Source organism: Ailuropoda melanoleuca, chromosome X (genome assembly GCF_002007445.2).
Source record: "Ailuropoda melanoleuca isolate Jingjing chromosome X, ASM200744v2, whole genome shotgun sequence".
In the NCBI taxonomy this organism is placed as follows: Eukaryota; Metazoa; Chordata; class Mammalia; order Carnivora; family Ursidae; genus Ailuropoda; species Ailuropoda melanoleuca.
Genome location: NC_048238.1, coordinates 31,930,115 through 31,951,736, shown reverse-complemented (window position 1 = coordinate 31,951,736; position 21,622 = coordinate 31,930,115). Strand labels below are relative to the sequence as shown.

Below are 21,622 nucleotides of genomic sequence, written 5' to 3'. Positions count from 1 at the left end.
TAATAATTTTTAGCAAATTTAAGACCAAAATCACAACACCAAGTACCTTTTTTTTTTTAAAGATTTATTTACTTATTTTAGAGAAGGAGAAAGAGAGAGAGAGAGAATAAGCAGGAGGGGGAGAGGGAGAGAGAATCTTAAACTGACTCCCTGCTGAGCAGAGAGCCCAATGCGGGGCTCGATCCCCAGTACTCTGAGATCATGACCTCAGCTGAAACCAAGAGTCAGATGCTTAACCACTGTGCCATCTAGGTGCCCCACCAAGTATTTTTTCTGAACACAACTGTATGAAGCTAGAAGTCAATAACAAAAGGAAAGCTGGGAAATTCACAAATATGTGGAAATTTAAAAAACATACTCCTGGGGCGCCTGGGTGGCTCAGTTGTTAAGCATCTGCCTTCAGCTCAGGACATGATCCTGGCGTTCTGGGATCGAGCCCCACATCGGGCTCCCTGCTCAGCAGGGAGTCTGCTTCTCCCTCTCCCTCTGCCCCTGCTTGTGCTTGCTCTGTCAAATAAATAAAATCTTAAAAAAAAAAAACAAAAACCATACTCCTTGGTGTGCCTGGCTAACTCACTATGTGGAGTGTGCAACTCTTGATCTCAGGGTTGTAAATTCAAGCCCCAAGTTGGGTGTAGAGATTAATTAAAAATAAAAACTTAAAAACAACAACCAAAGAACGCACTCCTGAGCAACCAGTGGGTCAAAGGAGAATTCAAAAGGGAATCAGAATAATATCTTGAATTAAAAAAAAAAAGGAAACACAACATACAAAAAAAAATGGGATGCAGGAAAAGCAGTTCTAAGAGGCAAGTGTATACTGATAAATGTCTACATCAAGAAAAAAAAGATCAAGATAAAAAGATCTTAAATAAACAACTTTACACATCAAGGAACTAGAAAAAGAACAAACTAAGCCCAAAGTTAGCATAAGGAAATAAAAAAAAAATCATAGGAAAAACACATGAAATAGAGACCAGAAATTTTTTTTAAAAGATCAAGAAAATTAACAGCTGGTTTTTGAAAGGATAAATAAAATCAAATATTCAGAAGACCTCTGGCATTCTTCAACCACCTTTGATTTTCTTAAAATTCACTTGCCCATTCATTCATTCATTCATCTATACTTTTAGTTTTCAAGCCTTTGGGGGAAAAAATGCTCATCCCTCCCGTCAGGAGATCTTCAAGCAAGAACAACTCAGCCCACTGCATGGAGTCAGTGGCAACAGTTGCTGTCCATGGTGATGCTTACTCTGAGTCCCTGCTAATACTCCTGTAGTTGGCTTCAGTTTGGCACCTTCTGACAGAAGCACTTTCTATAGAATTAGGAAAAACTGGTCTCAAGTGCAGGAAATAGGTTTTGTTGCTGGAATATTATGGATGTATCTGAGATCGTGAGACCCATTTTCCACACTCGAATCAGTATTTACAGATCAATATGAATTCTGTCCTCCAATAGTTACTTGGCAGGACACTCCCAAGACACTGCTATTATTCTGAAACTTTAAAAAAATATTGCAGAACATATGGAATGTTGTTTATTTTGGAATGTTTTTTGAAGATTTTTTAAATTTATAAATGTAGATATTACATTATAGAATGTTCAGAAGATAAATGAAAATTTTTTTAAAAAATCAGTAAACTTTGGCTAGACTAAGGAGAAAAAGATTCAAACAAACAAAATCAGAAATAAAAGAGACAACTACAACAGAAATACAAAAGAGACTCTACAATTACAGCTGACACTTAAACATGAATCTGAACTGCAAAAGTCCACTTATATGTGGACTTTTTACAGTACTGTAAGTATATTTTTCTCTTCCTTATGATTTTCTTAGTAACATTTTATTTTCTCTACTTTAAGAATACAGTATTATAATGCATATAACATAAAAATATGTGTTAATTGGCTGTTTGTGTTACTGATAAGGCTTCTGGTTAATAGTAGGCTATTAGTAGAAAGGTTTCTGGGGAGTCAAAAGTTATACTCAGATTTTTGACTGCACGGGGGGGTGGGGGTGGGGGTTGGTGCACCTAACTCCCATTCAACTATATGCACCAATGAACTGGACAAACTAGAAAAAATGGATAATTTCTGAGAAACAGAACCTACCAAAACAGAATCATGATGAACTAGAAATTCTGAACAGACCAATTACTAGTGATGAGATTGAATCAGTAATCAAAAACCTCCCAATAAGCAGAAGTCCAGTACCAGTTTTACTGGTGGATTCTGCCAAACATTTAAAAAAGAATACAAATTCTTTTTTTTAAAAAAAGATTTTATTTATTTATTTGACAGAGATAGAGATAGCCAGCGAGAGAGGGAACACAAGCAGGGGGAGTGAGAGAGGAAGAAGCAGGCTCAGAGCGGAGGAGCCTGATGTGGGGCTCGATCCCATAACGCAGGGATCACGCCCTGAGCCGAAGGCAGACGCTTAATCGCTGTGCCACCCAGGCGCCCCAGAACACAAATTCTTTTCAAACGATTCCAAAAAAATATGACAGAACACTTCCAAATTCATTTTACAAGGCCAACATTTTGATACTGAAGCCAGACAAGGATACCACAAGAAAATTACAAGCCAGTATCTCTGATAAACATAGATGCAAAACTCCTCAACAAAATATTAGCAAACCAAATTAAGCAAAACTTTACTAAGATTATGTGTCGTTATCAAGGGGCATTTATTCCAAGGATGCAAGGATGGTTTAACACCCATAAATTAATCAATGTGATACATCGCTTTAACAAAATGAAGGATAAAAATCATATGATCATTTCAGTAGATGCAGAAAAAAGGATCTGGCAAAATTCAACACCTATTTATGATTAAAAACTCCCAACAAATTGATTATAAAAAGATACCTCAACATAATAAAGGTCACAAAGGACAAGCTATGACATCCACAATGGTGAAAGCTTTTCCTCTAAGATCAGGAACGAGAAAAAGTGCCCACTCTCACCACTCATATTCATCATAGTACTGGAAGTCCTAGCCAGAGCTTTCAGGCAAAAAAAAGAAATAAAAGGCATCCATATTAGAAAGGAAAAAGTCAAATCGTCTTTGCAGATGATATGCTTTTATATCTAGAAAGTCTTAAAGACTTCACCAAAAACCTGTCAGAAATAATCAATGAATTCGGAAAAGTTACAGGTTACAAAATCAACACAGTTGCATTTCTATACACTGATAACAAGAAAAAGAAAGAAAACAATCCCATTTATATTAGCATCAAAAACAATAAAATATTAGGGATAAATTTAACCAAGGAAGTGAAAGATCTCTACACTGAAAACTTCAAGAATTTCATGAAAGAAAACAAGGTGACACAGATAAACAGAAAGATATCCTGCGTTCACCGATCAGAAGAATTGATATGGTTACAATGTCCATACTCCCCAAAGTTTCTACAGAGTCACTGTAAACCCTATCAAAATTCCAATGGTATTTTTTTACAGAAATAGAAAAACAATCCTAAAATTCCTATAGAGCAACAAAAGACCCTGAATAGCCACAGCAATCTTAAGAAAGAACATAGCTGGAGGCATTGTACTTCCTGAATTCAAACAATAATACAAAACCTTATAAATCAAAACAGTGCGATACTGGCATGAACAAGACACATAGTCCAGTGGAACATAATCAAAAGCTCAGAAACTCACACATAAATGGTCAACTAATACTTGACAAGGGAGCAAGGGGAAAGGACAATGTCTTTGATAAATTATGGTGGGAAAATTGAATAACCACATGCAGAAGAATGAAACTGGACCCCTACCTTATACCATACACAAAAATTAACTCAAAAAGGATTAAAGACTTAAACCTAATATCTGAAGCCATAAAACTCCCAGAAGATAACACAGGAAAAAAATTCTTTGATATTGGTCCTGGAAATGGTTTTCTGAATATGACGCCAAAAGCACAAGCAACAAAAGCAAAAAATAAATCAGTGGGACTACGTTAATCTAAAAAACTTCTGCAGGGCAAAAGAAACAATCAGTAAAACAAAAAAGGCAAACTATGGAATAGAAGACAGTATCTGGAAAGCGTATATCTGTAAGGGATTAATATTCAAATTATATAAAGAATTTATACAAGCCAGTTAAAAAATGGGCCGAGAACCTAAATAGACATTTTTCCAAACAAGACATACAGATGGCTAACAGGTATATGAAAAGGTGCTCAACATCACTCGTCATCAGGAAAATGCAAATCAAAGTCACAATGAGATATCACCTCACATCTGTTAGAATGGCTATCATTAAAAAGACAAGAAATATCAAGTGCTGGCAAGGATATGGAGAGAAGGAAACCCTTGTGCACTGCTGGAGGGAGTATAAACTGATACAGCCAGTATGGAAAACAGTATGGACATTCCTCAAAAACTTAAAAACAGAACTGCTATATGACCAGCAATTTCTTTTCTGGGTATTTATCCCAAAGAAATGAAAACAGGATCTCAGAGAGATAACTGCTTCCCACTGTTCACTGCAACATTATTCACGATAGGCCACACATGGAAATAACCTAAGCGTTGGTCAGCGGATAGATGGATAAAGAAGATGCGGTCCATATATAAAATGGAATATTATTCTAAGAAAGAAATGCTGCCATTTGCAACAACTTGGATGAAACTTGAGTACATTATGTGAAATAAGTCAGAAAAAGACAAATACTGTATTCTAACAATTATATAAGGAACTTAAAAAAGCCGAACTCAGCAACATAGAGTAGAATGGTGGTTACCACAAGCTGGGGGTTGGAAGAAATGGGGAGATATTGATCAAATGGTACAAACTTTAGAGATCTAATGTATACTCTGGCCATTATAGTTAACAAATTATACCCTTGAAAATAGCTAAGAGGATAAACCTTAAGTAATCTCACCACCAAAAAGAAATGGTAATTATATGAAATGATGGAGGCTTTTGCTAAGGTTTTGGTGGCAATCATTTCCCAACATAAATCAACACACTGTACACCTTAAAATTACACAATGTTACATCTATAAATTACATCTCAAAAAAATTGTAGTAAAACAAATCAACAGTGACCAAATAAGTTTTATTCCAGGAATAAAAAAATAATGCCACACAGGAAAATCTATTAATGTAATTCAGAACATTAGTAGATTAAAGGAGAAAATATGTAGCATAATAGTATTTGGATTATACTATTTTTTTTAAAAATTATTTCTTGATTATTATCTACTCCCTCTGAACAACCCCTTATTTTCTCCTTCTGGAATTTCTACAGAGTGGTTGTTATTGTACAAGGTCCTTCTATGACTATGAATTATTGTTGTGAATTATTTCTTTCTTGGAGATTCAGTCTACTTCATATTATCAAATATTTTGATGTTCAGCATCTTTGTTACATTTTCAACTCTTATACTGAGTAGGGTCTTCTTTCTATAGCAAACTAATAGAAAGTGTACAATAAAACCCATAACTGGAGGTTTTATATTGGCAGCATGCATGCCTGGCACTGACGGCCATTTGAAATCACACTTCTGTCTTTAGAGACGTAAGTCTAAAACACAGTTCCATATTCACTGACTGACAAGGGTGAACCTGTCAAGCAGGTAATCTACTATGCCAGTTTCCAGGGCCCCCAAGCTGTTAATGAGAAACAATAAACATGAACATCTGCATGACTTAATGAGCTAAAAAAGATTCAGATAAAGTTGAAGACTCTATTTATTTTAATCCCTCCCCAATCCCATTTTTCACTTCTTTTCCAGAAGCATCTACTATTATGAATTCTAGACCATGTTTTTTCTATATTTTTGTCATACACATCCATCTACAGCAACTAGGGCTCCAAACCACCCATCTTACCTCATCCCACATAACCACACAATTTATAAGGGGAAGTAGAAGTTTCCTAATGACAATATACATGTCCTGCACACGGGTCCAAAGGCAATCACTCTCATATCTCGGGGGAAGCCAGCCTAATACTCAGTTTCTAGTATCACTCTTGACCTAGATGAGCTTGCCAAGGAGGTATCCTGCCATGATGGCTTCTGGAGTCCCTTTCTTGCTATCTAGAATCAACCATCGTTAGTATTTACATATTTTAACAAACTAAAAGTTTTCAGGTAAAGCTGAAAACCTCCTTTACTTTAATCCCTCCCCAAACCCATGACTCTTTCCCCAGACTAACCCCAATCATAATTTTCAGGCCATATTTTTATACTTTTACTATGCACAGGCTCCCACATTCATCAGGGCCCTAGACCACCCACCCCCACACTGTTTATAAGGGTAAGATTAATTTTTTTTTTGTTTTCCATGGTCCCATGAAATATTTTCTCCCTCCCCCTCTTCAGAGATCCTGAGCTGCATATAGATGAAGTTGGCTGGGTGGAAAGACTCCTGGATACCTGTTTTAAAACTTAAAAGGTGAGAGATTTGCATATAAATCAACCAGAGACCTTTATTCATTTAAGAACCAAATAACTTTATTGAAACCAAACGACTTTATTTATGGCAAAACTGGGAGAAAAACACTGGAACCTTTTGCAAAGGCAAAACTGCAATATGAATGCTCGGCATGGTGATCAGGGAAATCAGGTGATCACCACGCACCCTGTGGCTATAGGGAAAACAGTCCCGACTCAGTTCTTTTTGTCACTGTCGCCCAGGGTGAGCTTGTCGAAGAGGTACTCCGCCATGCGGTCTTCCGGAGCCCGCAGCTTGCGCAGGCTGGTAACATAGCCCCCCAACTCTTTGATGAACTTGACTTGCTCGTGGAGGTACTGGCTCTCCAGGAAATGGCACAGGTGGGCGTCATTCTTGTCGGTGGCCAGCTGGTGCAGGTCGAGCAGGCTCTGGTTCACCGTCTTCTCCAGGTGCAAGGCGCACTCCATGGCCTTCAGGCCGCTCTCCCAGTCGTCGAGATCCGGCTTCTTGATGTCGCAGAGGTGGATGCGGCCTCCACGCTGGTTCTGCAGCTGCATCAGCTTCTCGGCATGCTCGGTCTCCTCGCGGGACTGGCGCAGGAAGAACTGGGCGAAGTTCTTCAAGGCCACGTCGTCGCGGTCGAAGTAGAAGGCCATGGACCGGTACACGTAGGAGGCGTAGAGCTCCAGGTTGATCTGGCTGTTGACGGCGGCCTCGCACTGGGGTGGTAGTTCTGGCACACTTGTGAGAGCGGCACGGTGGCCCTGGCTGGCGGCACGGGCACCAACGCAAAGGCGAAAGCGGCGTGGAAGCGAAGCTGTTGGCAGAGTCAGTGGCGGTTGGAGACCTCAGGGAAGCGTCAGTTGGGACGTTGCGCGAGCTGGCAGGGGGCCGGAAATGGGTTCCTGGGAAGGGGGGGCCCCCCCCAAGCTTCCGGCTGGGGGCGGGGCTTGAGTGACGTGTTCCAGGTTCTGCTGGAGCGTGAGGCAGGGTGACCTTGCGCTGGGCACTTGGTGTTTACTGAGTTTTTAATTTGGGGATAATGTGTCTATTTTCCAAGAACTTTATTTTGTTCTCTAACTGATCCCCTCTGTTACAGCCTGTTCTTATTCAAATTCAAATTCATATTCTTAATTCAAATCCATATCTCAAAACTCTGGGTATGAATTTGAATTTTTTGGTAAAGTTCTGTTTCCTGCATGTTTTTAACCTCAGAAATTGTTCTGTTTGTTCACCATGACCTTCTCTTTCACTTTCCTCAAATATTTTGCAAACCTTTGTCCATGCATACTTAGGAATAAAGGGCACATTTGATTAATCTATGTAATTAGCATGTATCTGATCCACAGGTGTGATGTCCATTTTACTAACAGGCTTTTCTTTAGAACAGGAAGGCAAAGTACATCAATAAGGGAGTGGTCTCCCCCTTGTCAAGTGTATCATTGGTCTTTTGGCATTCACAATATTGGTCCAGAGATGTTGAAAGAGTATTACCTGATTTGCCTGTACCAAATGGTCTTGCTCTCAAGCATTTTAAAACAGTAAAATTAAAATTCCAGCTAAGAGTAGGTACCAGCCACCAATAGTTCCACTTCAATTATATCTGAACTTGAATAAGCATATTGTGATATGTCTTTATGGCCTAATAATGGCCTAATAAGAACCAGCATAAGAAACCTAGAGGTAAGTTGTTTCATTGTAAAACCCCTTGGCATAACCATCACCAATTAAATTAGGAGGGAACTGTGTTCAATGCAAAGCAAGGGAAGGGGAAGGAGGAGTGGGGAAGACACTGAATTAAGAGACCTGGGTCCTATTTTGGCCTGCACCAATCAGTATCTTGTGATGGAAAAAGAGTAAATTGACTTCTTTGGGGCTATTATTTGAAAAATGAAGAGCTTGATCTATTTGGTTTTCATGGGCCCTATCAATTATAAATACTACTGGAGCCTATTCCATGAATCTTTCTTCAGCCGTGGAATGGAAGGAAAAATCAGCCTCTAGTCTATTCATGACAAGCAGTGACTGGTATCAAATATTAGCTTTGGGAATGGGACAATACCTTAACATTCAAATAATAATGCTGTTTTAATTTATGGCATTAGTGTAAGTCTTTAAAGAATACACTTAAAGAAAAGGCACAGCTCTCTTTGCTCAGTTGGTTGTTTTATGTGTAGTGGGAGAATAAATCGTCTGTTTCAGCTTGATAGTACCCAAGACCTAGGGCTAACAATGTAGGGCTATCTCAAAGTTCCAATTCCCTTTGCCACTTATTTTATTGTACCTTGGAAATAGCTAAATGAAATCTTATTTCTTCAGTTACTGATATTCCAACTATGAGAACCACTGTCAGCCTTGTCCTAGGAGACTATGCCCCAACACTGGGGGGGAAAAACAGTGACAACCCTAAACAGGAATCAGCAGCTACCTACCAGTGGTGGCTGCACCCAGGGAGGAATCTCTGAGTGGGCATGAGTGGTGATTTGTTGCTGTATTCTATCAAATATACCATGAATTGAAAAGCACACTATTTTCTATGTATTAAAAAAAATGCTTTCAACTAACCCATGACATGTCATTGATTGTAAACTACACTTCAATTTTTCAGAGATTTTAAAATGGGAATGAGTAAGTGATCACACAATGAAATATGGTAATTTTTTTCATCTACTTGCCTGAATACATTTATCAATGTAGCTGCTTTTTAAAATATTCATAATTGTTTATACTTTTTGGTAATTTATTTGTGGCCCTAATAGTCTACAGTGTTATGTACAGGCAGAAAACATTAATAAAGAAAAATCTGCATTTTGTCTTGGATATCATGTCATTTTACATTTCAGTCTTATCCTAAAATGGGTGGTTTCTGACTTTTTTTCTTTTCCTTTTGTGGAGGGAGAGGTTTAGTGTATTACGCCAAGGAATATAATTCCTTGGGAAACAGGTAAACCCCTGTTCTTTGAATTCATGGCTAACCTCCTCCTAGCATGCTATGGGAGATATATGACATCATCTTTCAAATGAAATAAAAGATGCATAACCATTTAACAAGCAAAGTTGCTGATGTAGGTTTCTACTCAAATCCCAATTTGAATGTGAAAGTTTTAATTCTCATCAATTTCACTGACTGATTGCAGCTCACTGTTAGATAATGTGAGCCATCACTAACAAGGACAGTACCGCCTATCAAGCAATTACCCATCCCAAAGCAGCAGCACGGTAGCTGACAAGACCACGAGGATCACTGCACATGTTAGGTTACCATGTCACATTTCAGAGTCAAAGTTCAAGACTCTGAACTACTGAGGGGAGCTCTAAGAAAGCTAGTTGTTAGGATATGTGTATGAGGAGAACACTGACATTTCACTCCCTGAGTGGACATCTGCTTAAGCAGAGGAATGGCTGATGTACCCCACTCCTGCCCCCTGTGCCCATATGAAGGGCAGGGCAGATCTGAGGAAAGCAAGGTGGAGAACAGGGTCAGTGATGGTACAGACCTTTCCCAAAGATTAAAACAAGGGTGTAAGAATTTCCCACCAGTTAGGTGGATACTGTGGAAAACCTGAGCCATGTTGCAGCTACTCTATCCCAGAGGGCTGTTTGCCAGGCAAAAGGCCCCAACAAGGATGTGAGGCATGCATACTAGGATAGAAGCCAGCTGGGGAAGGGGGTAGAAGCAGCCAACAAGGAGTCATAACTCCTATTCCTGGAACTATGCTGTATAGAGGTTTCTTTTAGGGACCCTTTGAAGAACACTGTGCACCTCCCACCCAATTTATAATCAGGCCCACCAAAGAATTAGTGACAGACAAAAAGGGATAGAGCAATACCAGTTAAATTAGAGATATCTGTCCCTTTCCCCTTCCTTCCCCCACAAAATACTTAAGGAGAGAGATGGGAAGGGGTAAGGGTTAAAAAGCAGATCATGCTCCTCTCCTCACTCCATGATCTTAAGGTCAAGGTCTAGCAGGAGCTGAAGGAGCAAAGGAGAAAAAAGTGGGCATAAAGGAAATTCAACACTGAAGTTTTAAATGGAAGAGAACAGGTAGGAGTTTATGCTCAAAAGTGCCCAGAAAAATAGGAGATCTGCCTATCACTAAAGAATAGGAGTTTAGACTATCAAACTAGAGTGGCCACACAAAGCAGGGTCTTTTTAGACACCTGACTCATCATTTATGTGACCTCAAACTCTGGTGCAATGTTGCCATAGAATCCTTGGATTTCCATCATATCCACTAGACGAACATATTCTGGCAAATTAATTCTAATAAGCACTGATGAGTTCTGAAATTCTATATGTGTGTTTAGTACAATCCTAGGTAAATAGCATATTTGGAGGTTAAACAGGGCACCATGAACTAGACATTGTTGCCTACAGTAACATGCAGAGTTACACTAAATCTATGATGCAAATGATTGTACAAGTGACAAAAAACTGGGCCCATTACTCCCACCAGTACCCAACCTATGAGGACATGTCTGGAAAACAGTAACTGGTACTAGGAGAGGAAACCTGCTGAGGTAACTTCAGGTCAAGGTTAACAGACTGCTGGCATGGGCAGGAGAGACCCACACTGGAACGAATCCACTGTTTTTGTAATACACAGTCTGAAACCCTCCATATTAAGTTCTTACTATAACCTGAAAAGAGTAACTGAGACTTCAAAGGATTCATAATCTAGAAAAGGGCCCAAATGCCAGAGAATAAAACACCACTCATTTAAAAACAATAACAATTTAATGAATAAAAACTTACTTTAACTGGTCATATAAGGTTTTCAAAGGGTCCAAAATGGTGACATAGGAAGACCCTGAACTCACTCCTCCATGGACACGCCAAATCTACTCCTACATATAAAGCAATTCCTCCTGAAGAACTGAGGACTGACTGAACAGCTTCTGCACAACAAAGGATAGAGAGACCACATACAAAAGAGCAGGAGAGGAAAAGATCAGAACTCCCACCAGCTATGCTGTGAACTATAGTGGGGAGGGATAGTACTGAGGGATCAGAAACAGATTTGTCTGCCCGGGGGCATAGAAAAGAAAGCACATTTTAAACGAGCAACTAGAATATAAAGGAACCAGTCCTAGAACTCTGCCAAACAGCAGGAAGCTTCCCTGCTGTTTGGGTTGAAGGGGCTGGTGAGCACCACCGTTTACATTCCCTCTCCACTTTATACAGATGGGAGTAGTGTTTGGGTGCCCTAGCCAGCGAGCTACCTTAGTGAGCCCCGAGCCCCTAGCCCATCAGAGATTTCCAGTGTAGCTTTTGTTAACAACACCTAGTACTAAGGGGCACTACATAGTTCTTTCTTCAATTTCTCTTTCAACAATTTTCACATAAAACCAAAGTAAATACCAACACTTTGGAATGATAGGTATTACCTAAAACACAATTATTGGACCTAGATCTAAAACCCTTGGATATTACTGATTCCGTTTCTAAAATGCAACCACAGCTTGGGGGTAGAGTGGGGCATGAAGGACACAGGGAATGGGGAAAAGACTTGGGATGATACACACAGACAGGATACCCCAGGCACCCACACCCCTGAGAATACCACACTGCAAAGCTTTTTGAGTATTCCAACTAAGTGGTTTTAGTTGAACAACTTGCTTTACAATCTTATAAAATGTTATTTGCTGATCATGTACATTAGAATCCCCAAGACTGCTCCTTAAAGCAGGTTTTCTGGCCCCATGGAGACCTGTGGACCCTGAACCGTAAATTTTAAAACTAAACTTATTTTGCAGCAATTTTATATTTATAGCAAGGTTGCAAAAATAGTACAGAGCATTCTATACTCCTCAGCCACTATCCACTAACATTAGCATCCTACACTGGAATGGTACATTTGTTAGAGATAGTGAACCAATACTGGCCCATTACTATTAACAACAGATTTGGATTTCACTAGTTTTCCCACTAATGACCTTTTAATCCATACTGCATTTAATCATCATGTCTATTTAGTCTCCTCTGGTATGTGACAGTTTCTCAGTCCTCTTTTTTATTATCTTGTTTTGAGGAGTCAGGAACTTTGCAGAATGTCTCTCAATTTGGATGTCTTTGGTAATTTTCTCATGATCCCACTGGGTTTATGCGTTTGGGGTGAAAATTCCACAGAAGTAAATTCCCTTCTCATCACATGCTATACATGACTTATCACTGATGATGCTAACCTTGATCACATGGTCAAGGTAGCGTTCGCCAGCTTTCTCCATGGTAAAGTTATTTCCCAGCATTTCCCACACACTATTCTTTGGGAGGAGATCACTAAGTCCAAACCACACATGAGAAAGGCAGAGAATGAATCTCTGCCTCCTGGAAACAGGCGTATTTTCCTATATAATTTGGAATTCTTGTGTGCTGTATATTTTTCTCAGCTATTTATTTTTTCATTCATTCATATAATTGTGGACACATGTGTATTTACTGTATGCTTTGGGTTATAATCCAATACTGCATTACTTATTCTGTGACTCAAATTGTTCCAGCTTTGACCATTCAGACCTCCTTCAGGTTGGCTCCTTTGTCCCTGTGACATGCTCCCATTCTTTGTTTTTAGCACTTCCTTACTTTCTAGTACTACAGTGTATTCCAGTTCATCTTGTATTCTCCCTGCCCCAGCCCTAGAATCAGCCATTTCCCTAAATAGTCATGGTTCCTTTTACTGTGGAATAGTATTAGAAACCCAGATCTGGAAGCTAAGTGGAACTATGCAGTTTTGACAAGTAGCCAACCTGATTCTTATGCAATCTAGTAAAGTTTGAGGACAACCATTTTGAAAACTCAAGCACAAATAAACTAGAATATGTGAAGAAAAGTTCTGAAATAGTTGTTTTAAAGAATTACTCATATTTTATTCACGTTGGTTCAAAATTTAAAGTTCTAACAGGCAAAGCACCCTGATGGGCCAATAGAGAGGAAAAAGAAAATAATGGAAGAGATCAAATAACAATTCCTAAATAAAGTGACTATAATGGAGCACCTAAAAACTAGAACAGAATTTATTTATTGAGAGCCTCCTCTGTGCCAAGCACTAAGCTAAGTGCACAGCCAAACCTAATGCTGTAGGTATAATTTCTACTTTTTAAAAGGTACAGAAATTGATGCCTAGAAAGGTAAAATGTTTGCACAAAGCAATACAGTCAGTAGGTGGCAGAGTTGAGACACCAAATCAGGTCCACGTCATTCTCCAGGCAGAGCATTGTGTCACAGGCTTCTGATAACAACTGCGTATGTGAGATTCTGTGTGTACGTACGCCGTCTCTATCATATCTCAAATGCCACGATGTCGCTTACTCACTGCTTATGTCCCATGTCTGTCATATAGCAGGTACTCAGCAGATAAATCTGACTAAATCTGACCAAATTTCTACATGGTGAGAATGAGAAGCACGAACTACATTTTCTTCCACTATATGTTATAATTAGACTTGTGTTCCCATTAGGTAAAAAATTACCCAAAAAACCCCACCCCACCCTACTGAAAGCATACTTCTAAATTAACACAGTTCAGATCTGGGGATGATGAAAATATGTACGAATAAACCTTGAGTGATAAATTTTAATAAACAAAAAGATAGTTAATAAGTAGACTAAGTGTAGAAAGCAAATCCCAAAAGCCAATCATTTTCTTCACTGCCAGAATTAATCAATCATGAAATTCAAAGATGAAACTGTGTTGTTCAGTACTTCTTAACATAGAGCAGATCCTTCTTAACATATAACAAACACTATGCTGAAACAGATCAAGGATCAGAATGTTATTTCTATTACACTTATTAAACCAAAAGACTGGGTGCACCTTATTGTGAATGGTATGGTTTTAATGGCATAAACTAGCTCTGATGACAAGCTAGAAACCATAAAGGAAAGGAACCTAATACCACTATAATAATAAAAAAGCTTTTAAAATTAAGTCCACATCTATCAGCTAATTTGTGAGTAAGTTTTAAATCATCACGACTTCCTATGAAATGAAGGTACCTCACAATATGCCAATTCAGTCGTTCATTCTTTATCCACGCATCAAATATTTAATTAGTTCCTATTATGAGCCAGCACTGTTTTATATGCTAAGGACCACATCTAACAGTTCTCGAGGGAGAGCAACAATAAACAAAATCAACAGATGTCAGATGGCGATAAGTACCGGAAAGAAAAAGAATTCAGAGAAGGGGCAAGAAGTTACAATTTAAGGTAAGATATGTTCTTGCTGAGAAAGTGAACTTGACCTGAGAGTGGTGAGCGAGCTCAGAATATCTATCTGGAAGAGGAAAGCACAAGTGCCAAAGTCACGCACTGTGACTACACCGGCAGGACGTGCACTGTGTGTATTTCTAAGGAGCTGCAAGAAAGCCACAGCAAAGCAAACGAGGGGGGGTGTGTCAGAGGAGATGTGGAAAAGAAATAACTGCAGCCGCAGCGAAGGTATGGAGGAGAGGGACGGGGACTGCCAGTATAGTGCCTTGTGGGTGATTCTGAGCACTCTGACGTTAACTGAGGAAGACGCAACATTACAGAGAAGATACTTTAAAGGAGCGCTCTGGCCTGCTGTTTGAGAATCAACTATGGGGAGGGGGCCAAGAAATCATACAGATAAGAGAGTGACGGTGGCTTGGATGTAAAGTGGTAACAAGTAGAGAGAGGTGAAAGGTGGTTCGATTCTGAATATATTTTCATGTTAGAAGCAACACTATTGGCAGATGGGATGTACATGTGAAACAGAGAGAAGGGTCAGGGTTAACAACAAGGTTTGGGGGCTTAGCAAAGAGATGGGTAGACAGAGTTACCACTCACTGAAATCAGGACTGTGGTAGAAGCAGATTTGGGCGGAAGGGACATGAATTTTTTATGTTGAGTTTAAGAAACGTATTCAATTCCGGGGCGCCTGGGTGGCACAGCAGTTAAGCATCTGCCTTTGGCTCAGGGCGTGATCCCAGTGCTCTGGGATTGAGCCCCACATCGGGCTCCTCTGCTAGGAGCCTGCTTCTTCCTCTCCCACTCCGCCTGCTTGTGTTTCCTCTCTCGCTGGCTGTCTCTATCTCTGTCAAATAAATAAATAAAATCTTAAAAAAAAAAAAAAGAAATGTATTCAATTCCAAGAGGAGATGCTGAGTAAGCAGTGAGTCACATAGTTCAGCAGTTCTGGGTGGCCCTCCAGGATATAAACTTGGGAATCGTTAGCATTTCAAACCATGACACTAGGAAACCTCAGCAGGGGAGTTGAGTACAGACCAAACAGAGTTTCAAGATATGAGGTAGTTGCTGGAGCGGGATGAGGGGTGAAGAGAGTTCTTTTTAAAGGTGTAAAGACTAATGAGAATGAATCTATAGAGAAGAAGAGGTGATGCTGGAGAGGGCAGAGAACTGCTTGAGCAATTGCTGAAGGAGTTTCTTCTTCTATTTGCTTCAAAGGCTGCTGAAATGCAGCATCCTATCTCTGTGGGCAAGAACGGATACACAGAAGCACTGAGATGCATAAGGGCAACTAAAATCACTGAAGCAAAGACGGATTTTACAAAAACGGTCTTTAGACAACTCTACAGCCATGTGAAAAAAAATCATATCCATAACTCACACCATACTCACAAATAAACTAGTAAGTGAATCAGAGATCTAAACGTAAAAGCCAAGTATATTAGAAGAAACTGTGTGAATTCTTCTCTAACTAGGGTGTAGAAGAAGGTTTTCCACTACGATCAAAAGTCCACATTCAATAAAATGTGTTTAATTTATGGCTACAATGAAAATGAAAGAAACAACTGCAGGGACACCTGAGTGGCTCAGTCAGTACAGCATCTGACTCTTGATCCCAGGGTCGAAATTTCAAACCCCACATTGGGTGTCGAACCCACCTAAAAAAAAAATTTCCATTTAAAAAAAAATCCATAAGCAGGGGTGCCTGAATGGCTCAGTGGGTTAAGCATCCGACTCAATTTTGGCTCAGGTCACGACCTCAGGGTTGTGAGACTGAGCCCCAAGCTGGGCTTCACGCTGGGCATGCAGCCTGCATGAGATTCTCTCTCTCCCTCTCATTCTGCCTCTCCCCCCACTTGTGTGCACGTGCATGTGCTCTCTTTCAAATTAATTAATTAATTAAATTTAAAAAATGATAATGTCAAAAAAACAGAGAAGCCAGTTTGAAGTTAAAGAAACTTCCATTAGCCAAATTTGGGACAATTTGATCAAAACATTGACAGTAAGGGATTACAGTTCATTGATATAAAGTAATCTTGAGTCTGTACTAAAAGACAGACAGACAGATAATGGGAAAGTTCCTGCCCATAGTCGAATGCCAACCAACAAATGTACATATGATGTAGTTAGAAGACACCATTTAGCAACTACAATTTAATTGATTCAGTGAAGAATCATCAAAAGAAGATGTTAAAACTAGTGTGTAATAGTCTGATAAGAATAGAAGATTTACATAATTTCAAATCATCTTCCCACTAAAGTTCTTACCTTTCCATTAAAGAAGAATGATAAAGCACAATGAAAAGTCATTAGCTTTATGAAAATGATGGTAGAATATCTGAAATTTGTATTTTTTGAAAAACGGTAATATCAAAAACTAAGCTTTGCTTGTTTTAAAAACATGGACTGGTTTTTATTAAAAGCTGCATGCTAAAAAAGCACTATTTATACTTTCTGTTATTTAAAAATTATCTATATATTAAAAATAGGCCAGAATAATATATACCAAAATTTGAAAACTGACAGTGCTAAAAACTGAAATGATTTTATTCACTTCATGTTTTACTATAAATTTCTCTACAATGACCATATATTAATTTCATAAGAAAAATATAAATGTGTAAAATAAAACAAATAAGGACTAAGCAGGTGCACAGCAAAAAAGCTGGAAAGAAACTAAACGGCCAACAGTGCTCTGTGATTGCATGATGGAACTGCAGATGATTTTTTTTTCATTTTTAATTATGGGATTTAAGATTTAAAAAACACTTCAGGGGCGCCTGGGGGGCTCAGTCAGTTAAACATCCAACTCTTGATTTTGGCTTAGGTCATGATCTCAGGGTTGTGAGATTAAGTCAGGCTCCATGCTCAGTATGGAGTCTGCTTGAGATTCTCTCCTTCTCCCTCTGCCCCTCCCCCTGCTCGTGCTGTCTCTAAAAAAATAAATAAATTTTATTTAAAATAAACAAAAACCACTTTAAACAATCAAATTTTAAAAATGGGCAGAGAACCTGAAAAGGCACTTTGCCAAAAAAGACCTGCAGATAGGCAACAGACACATGAAAAGATGCCCAACATCACTCATCATGAGGGAAATGCAAATCATAACCAGAAAGAGATATCACCTCACACGTGTCAGACTGGCTAGTATCAAAAAGACAAGGAACAATGTTTTGACAAGTATGTGGAGAGAAGGAAGCCTCGTGCACTGTTGGTGGGAATGTAAGTGCACTGTGGAAAACAGTATAGAGGCTCCTCAAAAAATTAAAAATAGGAGGCGCCTAGGTGGTTCAGTCAATTAAGCATCTGCCTTTGGCTCATGTTGTAATCTCAGGGTCCTAGGATGGAGCCCCACGTCAGGCTCCCTGCTCAGCGGGAAGTCTGCCTCTCCCTCTTCCTCTGTCTCCACCCCTTCCCCCACTCATACTCACTCTAATAAAATCTTTTTTAAAAAACTAAAAATAGAAATACCATATGACCTAGTAATTCCACTACTGGGTATCTACCCAAAGAACACAAAAACGCTCACTCAAAAAGATATACGCACACCACTGTTTACTGCATTATTTACAATAGCTAAGATACAGAAGCAACCTAAGTGTCCAAGGATAAACAAACAGATAAAGAAGATGTGGTGTACGTACACACACACACACACACACACACACACAGTGGAACACTACTCAGCCATAAAACAGAATGAGATCTTGTCATTTGCAACAACATGAACAGGCCTAGAGGGTATTAAGCTAAGTGTAATAAATAAGGCAGAGAAAGACAAATACTATATGATTTCACTTGTATGTGTAATCTAAAAAACAAACAGACCCTTAAATACAGAGAACAAACTGTTGGTTGCCAGAATGGAGGTGGGTGGGGGATGGGCAAAATAGATAAAAGGGATTAAGAGGTACAAACTTCCAGTTATAAACTAAATCACAGTGATGAAAAGTACAGCAGAGGGAATATAACCAGTAATATTGTAATAACACTGTATGGTGACAGAAGATGACTATACTCATGGTGGTGACCGTTAAGTAATGTATGCAACTGTCCAATCAATATGTTGTATACCTGAAACTAATATAGCATTGTATGTCAATTATACTTCAATAAAAAATAAATAAAAATATAAAAACTGATGCTCACAGCTTATCAATTTATACACTGATTTTGCTTTTGTTTTGCACATTGGAATCCAGTGATGATGCTTCCCTGATCGTCTCTCCTTGAGCTCCTTCCTCTAACTCCTGGGTCCTTTTCTACCTAACAAAAGATCAGAACCTCTTTCTCTGGGGTGCCTGGGTGGCTCAGTGGGCTAAGCATCTGACTTGTGATTTCGGCTCAGGTCGTGATCTCATGAGTTGTGAGATCAAACCCTGCGTCAGGCTCCATGCTCAGCCGGTAGTCTGCTTGAGATTCTCTCTCTCCTCTGCCCCTCCCCCCACCCACAGTCTCAAATAAATAAATCTTCAAGAGCAAACAAACAAACCCCTTTCTTTAAAACTTCTATATCTGCTGCTTCTGAGACATAATCCCTCTAAGCACATCTGACACCACTTGTTTAGCACCTAGTGTTATTTTCATGGTCACTGCACAGGAATGGATCTTTATATATAATGGCTAGCCCTGGTAACGTCATTTCCAACTCCAGAGCAGTTCCACAGAATTTATACCACTGCCTTTTTCGTTCCCATCCCTGTTCTCCTTGAACAGCATGCCATCTAGAGTAAAGAAAGGTAAGGAGTATTCTTAGAGTGGGGAAGGGAGTTCAAATATGGATATGTGTTTTCTTTTGTACAAGAAGTAAGAGGTATTTTTGAAAAGATTTATTTTAGAGAGAGAGAGAGAGAGAGCACGCGTGCATGAGCAGGAGACTGGGGGAAGGGGCAGAGGGAGAGAGAGAATCCTTAAGCAGACTCCCAGCTGAGTGTGGAGCCTGATGTGGGGCTCCATCCCAGGACCCTGACATCATGACCTGGGCCAAAATCAAGAGCCAGCCACTTAACCAACTGAGCCACCGAGGCGCCCCAAGAAGTGAGAGATTTTAAAACCGTGTCAGTATCTATTAGGTTCCTCCACGCTTTCTCCCTGATAAGGCAGAGTCAGGTGATGCTATCTCTAACTTGCCCCGTCAGAGCCCCGAGTGAAACAAGCTTCCCCCTGGCTAGGGTGATCAGTGTTGGCTCAGCAGAGGCCTGTGGAAAAACAGGGCCCTCAAAGACAGAACAAGACTCGGGGAAGCGAACCTGGCTCTCCTACCCACAGAGCAGTCTTAGTTAGATGCCCCTTCCAGAGTTCTTCACAAAGTAATGTGTGATGGATCTGTAACTGACAGCAGTGCACACAATTCGGGAATGCAGATGGCACACATACAACCAAAAGGTAGGCAAAGCTGTGAACGTTTCTTCAAAATTGCCGATACACTTACAGTTTTCTCAGTATTTTCAAAAGCTTCTCTTGCTTCTTCAAATGTGCAGATTTCTTCTCTGCATTCACGATCAATGTTGCCCTGTCTTATTTCTTCAAAAAGTCCATTCGCTCTTGGGTAGCGTTTCAATACTGAATTGGCTTTTTCTCCTGTGAGGAAAACTAAGAAGAGATCATATCATAAGCATAAAATTATAAAATTGAAAAACATGTAGAAGCTTAATACCCAAGGTGAAAACTGCTAGGCGCTCTTTAGAAAACAGCCAACATCCTAAACCTCTTCCCCTGAGTCAGCAACAAAGTAACATTTAGCTCCAAACCACCCCTGCTGTCTTCCTCCAGGTGAGCACGTCCTTTCAGTAGCAGTTGCCCAGGGCAGGGACAGGGACATAATTCGTGGTTAGATTCAGACTGTAGCACATTCCTGCCAACCACCGGTGTTTAAAATAGTAATAATGATCCACTACTTATACTTGGTGTTATAAGTGGATGCCTCCAGGCATTCTGCTGTTGGACATGAGCAATCAAATCAAAATCCAGTCTCCAGACTACCAGTCTTTGTCCCCCTGAAGAAAAATAAATAAAGCTCCAAATGACCTAGTAATATAAACCCAGAGAACCCTTATTTGTATGAAAAGAAAAGCTGACAAGACAGTGTCAAGAAATTACGATGAATTTGGCCATAATTCATTCCAAGGAACACTAATAATTTTGTCCTAAATACACAAGTTAAATATATTGTGATATTTTAATATATCAACCCAATTTCACTGTCCTACAGAAAAAGAAAATTCTTCCGTATGACTTATAGAGGCATTTCAGATAAACAAACAAAATGCATATTTACGATACCAGTAAAATAAAGAAGGCACTAGTTATAGGCATACTTATGGGGAATTATTTTTTAATTTTACATACAGATCCATTTTAAAATACAATTTCATTTTTCTGAAAGTGTCATTCATACTTCTTTGTATAGATAAGTACAATGTTATAAGAATTTCATCTCTGCTAATGCAAGGAAATCAGAAAAGTCTCTAATCTTATTGACTTCTAACATAAGAAAGGGCACATTTCAGATCCTTTTAAAAAGTCTACTTTTACAAAGAACATTTTAAAGTAAATGAAAAACAGTAAGTGCTCTTTTAAAAATGGCAACAATAGCAATGAATTTAAGTTTTATCTCATAGAAATGAGTATTTCACTTCGCAGAAGATATGGATTCATTACTTAGGATTCTTTACAGTATCCAAATTGATATCACCTGGATGGCACCTACATTAGGTTGAAAACTATGGTAAGCCTTTCATCAGCGTTTCCTTCCTTCTATACCTCAGGAGGATAACCATCTATAAAAATGAACTACAGAGTCAAAGAATATCATTAGAAGAAACTGTAAAAAATAAAAATTGTGGCAAGTAATACAAAAGAAATGAAAAGGGTGCAGTTGAGTTGGAAAAAAGAAAACCAAAACAGTGAAATTTTCCAGCAGTACTTCTCACAGTTGTAGCATCAGAATCCCCATGAGGACTTATCACTGAGGTTACTGGGCCCAGCTCCCAGAGTTT

The 21,622-nt window shown here is 39.3% G+C and overlaps 1 protein-coding gene and 1 pseudogene across 2 annotated transcripts in view; both read right to left on the bottom strand.

The window, feature by feature from the left end:
* PRRG1 (proline rich and Gla domain 1) overlaps positions 1-21,622 on the bottom strand; it is a 148,729-nt gene that overhangs the window by 39,929 nt on the left and 87,178 nt on the right. For both annotated transcript variants that reach the window (XM_011237602.3, XM_034649435.1), the window contains exon 3: positions 20,056-20,216. In XM_011237602.3, the coding sequence (XP_011235904.1) occupies positions 20,056-20,216 (161 nt within the window). The remainder of the gene's footprint in view (positions 1-20,055; positions 20,217-21,622) is intronic.
* Positions 6,343-7,241, bottom strand: LOC105234301 (annotated as a pseudogene).